General features: G+C 38.4%; 1 protein-coding gene across 1 annotated transcript; it reads left to right on the top strand.

Annotated features, from left to right (window-relative positions):
• The first annotated feature begins 570 nt into the window (after positions 1 to 570).
• Positions 571 to 5,348, top strand: LOC128210806 (homeobox protein Hmx-like). Its single transcript, XM_052915159.1, has 2 exons — positions 571 to 808; positions 4,537 to 5,348. The coding sequence occupies exons 1-2, from the start codon at positions 571 to 573 to the stop codon at positions 5,346 to 5,348; spliced, it is 1,050 nt and encodes a 349-aa protein (XP_052771119.1).
• Positions 5,349 to 5,895: the final 547 nt, after the last annotated feature.

Below are 5,895 nucleotides of genomic sequence, written 5' to 3'. Positions count from 1 at the left end.
AACTTAAAAAGTTCTCTATGATATTCATTGCCGCAGTTCAAGAGCTCCTAAAAGATACAGGGGAATATTTCAAGAGGTCCTACACATTATTGTAGAAATTTTAAGAGTTCCTTTTAAGATACAGAAGACTATTTCAAGAGGCCCTTTAAAATAAGGTCAATCTTTGGGCAATTATCAATGCTTGATTATAACCAATTTTGTAAATTGACGCCTGAAAAGGAGCGACACATAGCAAATTTGAATGACCAATCAGCGCACAATGCATTTCAAAATAAATTTTGAATGGTGCGATCAAAACTGCGATAAGAACGATTCTTTCAAACTGTTGACACCTGAACTTGTATTTATTATTTGGCAAAACCGATGTGGTCATCATTACATGCAATGCTTTTCACTGAAGAAAGTTGTATAACATGCCTGTATTAGCAACTTCATAGACCTATTGTATCACAAAAATTACTCAAGGAATATCAAAGCAAGCAGTCAAATCTTGGATAAAGTATCTGTCGCAAACACAACCGTGTAATACTCTAATGATTGTGTGAACACTGAGGAAGAACTGTGATGAAGATGATTTCAATAGCAGAGGAGATTGGAGGTACGGACAAGCCTCACAACAACAAACCGCTTAGTTTCTCCATCAGCCGGATCCTTCATGGAGAAGATGACAACACACCAGCAGACGACAAGCCAGCTTCTCCAGGGAGCGACACAGAGTCGGAAGAATATCCCAGAGTTCTACGCCTGCACGCGGCCACCGTGCACCATTACGCGCCATACACAGAGACAGACGGATATGCACATTTCGGTAAGTTTCTGATACGAAAAAATGATGTAATTTACAAAAAAAAAATCTGTTATTTATCTTGTTGGGAAAAAAATCAAGTTTACGTTATATATTTGGAGTAAAGATTAGTGTTTTATAAGTCGTAGAAACTAACTCTTTCTGGTGTATTGTAAAGATTAGTGTTTTATAAGTCGTAGAAACTAACTCTTTCTTGTGTATTGTAAAGATTAGTGTTTTATAAGATGTACGTGAAGTTAGCGGCCTAGCGGCCTAGCGGCGTGAAGTTAGCGGCCTAGCGGCCTAGCGGCCTAGCGGCGTGAAGTTAGCGGCCTAGCGGCCTAGCGGCCTAGCGGCGTGAAGTTAGCGGCCTAGCGGCCTAGCGGCCTAGCGGCGTGAAGTTAGCGGCCTAGCGGCCTAGCGGCCTAGCGGCCTAGCGGCGTGAAGTTAGCGGCCTAGCGGCCTAGCGGCCTAGCGGCCTAGTATAGTATCTTATTTCAAAGTAGGAATATATGCTTTTTCTTATAAACAATGATAAATTGAATGTTTTTGTGCACGAAATATCAATTTCAAGCGATTTTCAACAATTTTTTCAAAAAAGTTTATCAAACATTTTTCTATTTTATAGCATGCAAACATGCCTGCTCTGCTAACAAACTGATATATTTGCTGTTTATATGCACCAATCATCACTCTGAAACGATTTTCAACATTTTTTTCAAAGAAGTCGATCAAGCGATCTAGCGGCCTAGCGGCCTAGCGGCGTGAAGTTAGCGGCCTAGCGGCCTAATATGGTATCTTATTTCAAAGTAGGAATATATGCTTTTTCTGCTAAACAATGATAAATTAAATGTTTTTGTGCACGAAATATCAATTTCAAGCGATTTTCAACAATTTTTTCAAAAAAGTTTATCAAACATTTTTCTATTTTATAGCATGCAAACATGTCTGCTCTGCTAACAATCTGATATATTTGCTGTTTATATGCACCAATCATCACTCTGAAACGATTTTCAACATTTTTTTCAAAGAAGTCGATCAAGCGATCTAGCGGCCTAGCGGCCTAGCGGCGTGAAGTTAGCGGCCTAGCGGCCTAGCGGCCTAGCGGCCTAATATGGTATCTTATTTCAAAGTAGGAATATATGCTTTTTCTTCTAAACAATGATAAATTAAATGTTTTTGTGCACGAAATATCAATTTTAAGCGATTTTCAACAATTTTTTCAAAAAAGTTTATCAAACATTTTTCTATTTTATAGCATGCAAACATGCCTGCTCTGCTAACAAACTGATATATTTGCTGTTTATATGCACCAATCATCACTCTGAAACGATTTTCAACATTTTTTTCAAAGAAGTCGACCAAGCGATCTAGCGGCCTAGCGGCCTAGCGGCGTGAAGTTAGCGGCCTAGCGGCCTAGCGGCCTAGCGGCCTAATATGGTATCTTATTTCAAAGTAGGAATATATGCTTTTTCTGCTAAACAATGATAAATTAAATGTTTTTGTGCACGAAATATCAATTTCAAGCGATTTTCAACAATTTTTTCAAAAAAGTTTATCAAACATTTTTCTATTTTATAGCATGCAAACATGTCTGCTCTGCTAACAATCTGATATATTTGCTGTTTATATGCACCAATCATCACTCTGAAACGATTTTCAACATTTTTTTCAAAGAAGTCGATCAAGCGATCTAGCGGCCTAGCGGCCTAGCGGCGTGAAGTTAGCGGCCTAGCGGCCTAGCGGCCTAGCGGCCTAATATGGTATCTTATTTCAAAGTAGGAATATATGCTTTTTCTTCTAAACAATGATGAATTAAATGTTTTTGGGCACGAAATATCAATTTCAAGCGATTTTCAACAATTTTTTCCAAAAAGTTTATCAAACATTTTTCTATTTTATAGCATGCAAACATGTCTGCTCTGCTCTGAAAAAGCATATATTCCTACTTTGAAATAAGATACCATATTAGGCCGCTAGGCCGCTAGGCCGCTAGGCCGCTAGGCCGCTAACTTCACGCCGCTAGGCCGCTAGGCCGCTAGATCGCTTGATCGACTTCTTTGAAAAAAATGTTGAAAATCGTTTCAGAGTGATGATTGGTGCATATAAACAGCAAATATATCAGTTTGTTAGCAGAGCAGGCATGTTTGCATGCTATAAAATAGAAAAATGTTTGATAAACTTTTTGGAAAAAATTGTTGAAAATCGCTTGAAATTGATATTTCGTGCACAAAAACATTCAATTTATCATTGTTTATAAGAAAAAGCATATATTCCTACTTTGAAATAAGATACTATATTAGGCCGCTAGGCCGCTAGGCCGCTAACTTCACGCCGCTAGGCCGCTAGGCCGCTAGGCCGCTAACTTCACGCCGCTAGGCCGCTAGGCCGCTAGGCCGCTAACTTCACGCCGCTAGGCCGCTAGGCCGCTAGGCCGCTAGGCCGCTAACTTCACGCCGCTAGGCCGCTAGGCCGCTAGGCCGCTAGGCCGCTAGGCCGCTAACTTCACGTACATTTTTATAAGTCGTAGAAACTAACTCTTTCTTGTGTATTGTAAAGATTAGTGTTTTATAAGTCGTAGAAACTAACTCTTTCTTGTGTATTGTAAAGATTAGTGTTTTATAAGTCGTAGAAACTAACTCTTTCTTGTGTATTGTAAAGATTAGTGTTTTATAAGTCGTAGAAACTAACTCTTTCTTGTGTATTGTAAAGATTAGTGTTATATAAGTCGTAGAAACTAACTCTTTCTGGTGTATTGTAAAGATTAGTGTTTTATAAGTCGTAGAAACTAACTCTTTCTGGTGTATTGTAAAGAGTAGTGTTTTATAAGTCGTAGAAACTAACTCTTTCTGGTGTATTGTAAAGATAAGTGTTTTATAAGTCGTAGAAACTAACTCTTTCTGGTGTATTGTAAAGAGTAGTGTTTTATAAGTCGTAGAAACTAACTCTTTCTGGTGTATTGTAAAGATTAGTGTTTTATAAGTCGTAGAAACTAACTCTTTCTTGTGTATTGTAAAGAGTAGTGTTTTATAAGTCGTAGAAACTAACTCTTTCTGGTGTATTGTACATCAAAGACAGCAGTTTGTTGAGTGCTATTTTCACACGCTGCAGATATTTGATTTTCAAATAAAAAAAACGTTTCGAACTCACTTGATTGTCTGTTTTAATTGGGATTTTTATTTACAATTAAAACATTGTACTGGTCTGTTCTATTCCTATTTCAAACCTGTATGAACTATTGATAAATGCATTCAATAGTTAGATTTATTTCCGGATGTTTCATAAACTTGACATAACATGAAAATAACTGTTCTTTTACTGTTATATTTATCACTGTTTTTGCACAGTTTCAAAAATACCATAAGTTGGCTAAAGCAAGATACAGAGCTATTTATAATTTTCCCTTAGTATCACAAACTGTGGTTTAAGGATTTGCATGAACTTTTAAAATGTCAACATCCGAATTCAGTAAGCAGTTACAACAACACCAGTTAATTGTTATAAAGTAGTTATACATTAGGTCTAAGGCAAATAAACAATGTAAGTATAAAGTTTGTGATAAAGACATATTCTGACATTTAAGCACTTATATTATGAAAACTGTTACATAATAGTACAAAAATGCACGACTTCGCAAATGTCATGCTATAGCCTTTATCTGACAAATGTATATTTTCAAGTGTAAAAATCAATAGTTATTGATTTGTCGGTAGAAAAAAACAATGTGTTAATCGGCTTTCTTTATTTTTCAGAGGCTATAGTGCGTCCACGTGCCTGCAGTACACCAGAGAATGAGTTCCCCTCACCGACTGCCACTTCGCACCTTCACGCGCTCCACATACCTTTCTCGGGCGCCCTTGGGTCCACCCGCCACAACCCCTACACGATCCCCGGTCGACACCCGCTTACTAGCCACAACACGTTCGTACATCCGGCCGGATATTTTGGCCACAGAACTGTTCCATGTGTCCAGCAAACAGCCAACAGTTTTAGGACAAGTGTAAGTGAATATGCTGAAAACACTACTGAAATTGTAAAACACAACGAGACTAATGATGGCGGTCATTCCAATCGGAGCACACCGGAACCGGAAGTTCATTATGGTGCGTCTATTCACAGTGATAAAAGCTTAGACTCTATGGGTGAAAGTTACCACCAGTCACCGAGTCCTTTCAAAACAAAGAAGAAGAAGAAGACAAGAACAGTGTATTCCAGAAATCAAGTGTTCAAGCTCGAGGCAGCGTTTGACTTGAAACGCTACTTGTCAAGCGCGGAGAGGTCTGGACTAGCTACTTCACTTAACTTGTCCGAAACCCAGATTAAGATCTGGTTTCAGAACAGACGAAATAAGTGGAAGCGACAGATCAACGGGGAAATGAACGAAATCCCACTTCCTCCTGCTTATGCGGCATCCTACTTGCAGACATCTTTTCCTCAATCCTCATTGGCAAGTTATGATCACATTACAGACGCACGCGACGATCTTTTGCGCAGGAGTTGCACTGTTCCGGCATACTACTCACATCCATACGCCACGGGAAAAGCAGTTCCAAAATATTTGTAGTTAAAATTAAGTACTAAAAAACCAAATCATATTTACTTACATTTTCATAATGTGTTTGTTATTGTTTGTTATTTATTTTTTGTTGTTATATATTACAATGCAATAAAACTTGATAACATTTCTTATTCGTTTATATTTGAATGCTACAGAAGTAAAACATTTTAAGAACGTTATTCAAGCCGGTTGCCGTCTTTCTGGAGAGACGTTAAAGGAGGGACCGTGTGACATTGATATATACTGGTACACGTTAAAAAATAAGAGTATAGCTCTTACCCAAACCTTACGCCGATGGATCAATTTCTCGGGGGCGTCTTTAACGTTTCCAACCCCTCTAACACCAGTTTTGCTGCTCTATATTTATGTTTGTTGGATTGGGGTCATATGGGTTATAGATATAGGAATAAACCACCGTAGCCGTGCGTGAATGGATCAGTCAATCGTAACAACTCAGTTATTTCCAGTGATAGTGATTTTGTGGAATAAGACGAGCGTAACCCACAAATATATCGGCCATGATACGTGTACAGTCGAGTGATTAACATCCGGT

The sequence above is a fragment of the Mya arenaria genome, chromosome 12 (assembly GCF_026914265.1).
Source record: "Mya arenaria isolate MELC-2E11 chromosome 12, ASM2691426v1".
Lineage (NCBI taxonomy): Eukaryota > Metazoa > Mollusca > Bivalvia > Myida > Myidae > Mya > Mya arenaria.
This window is presented reverse-complemented; position numbering and strand designations above follow the sequence as displayed.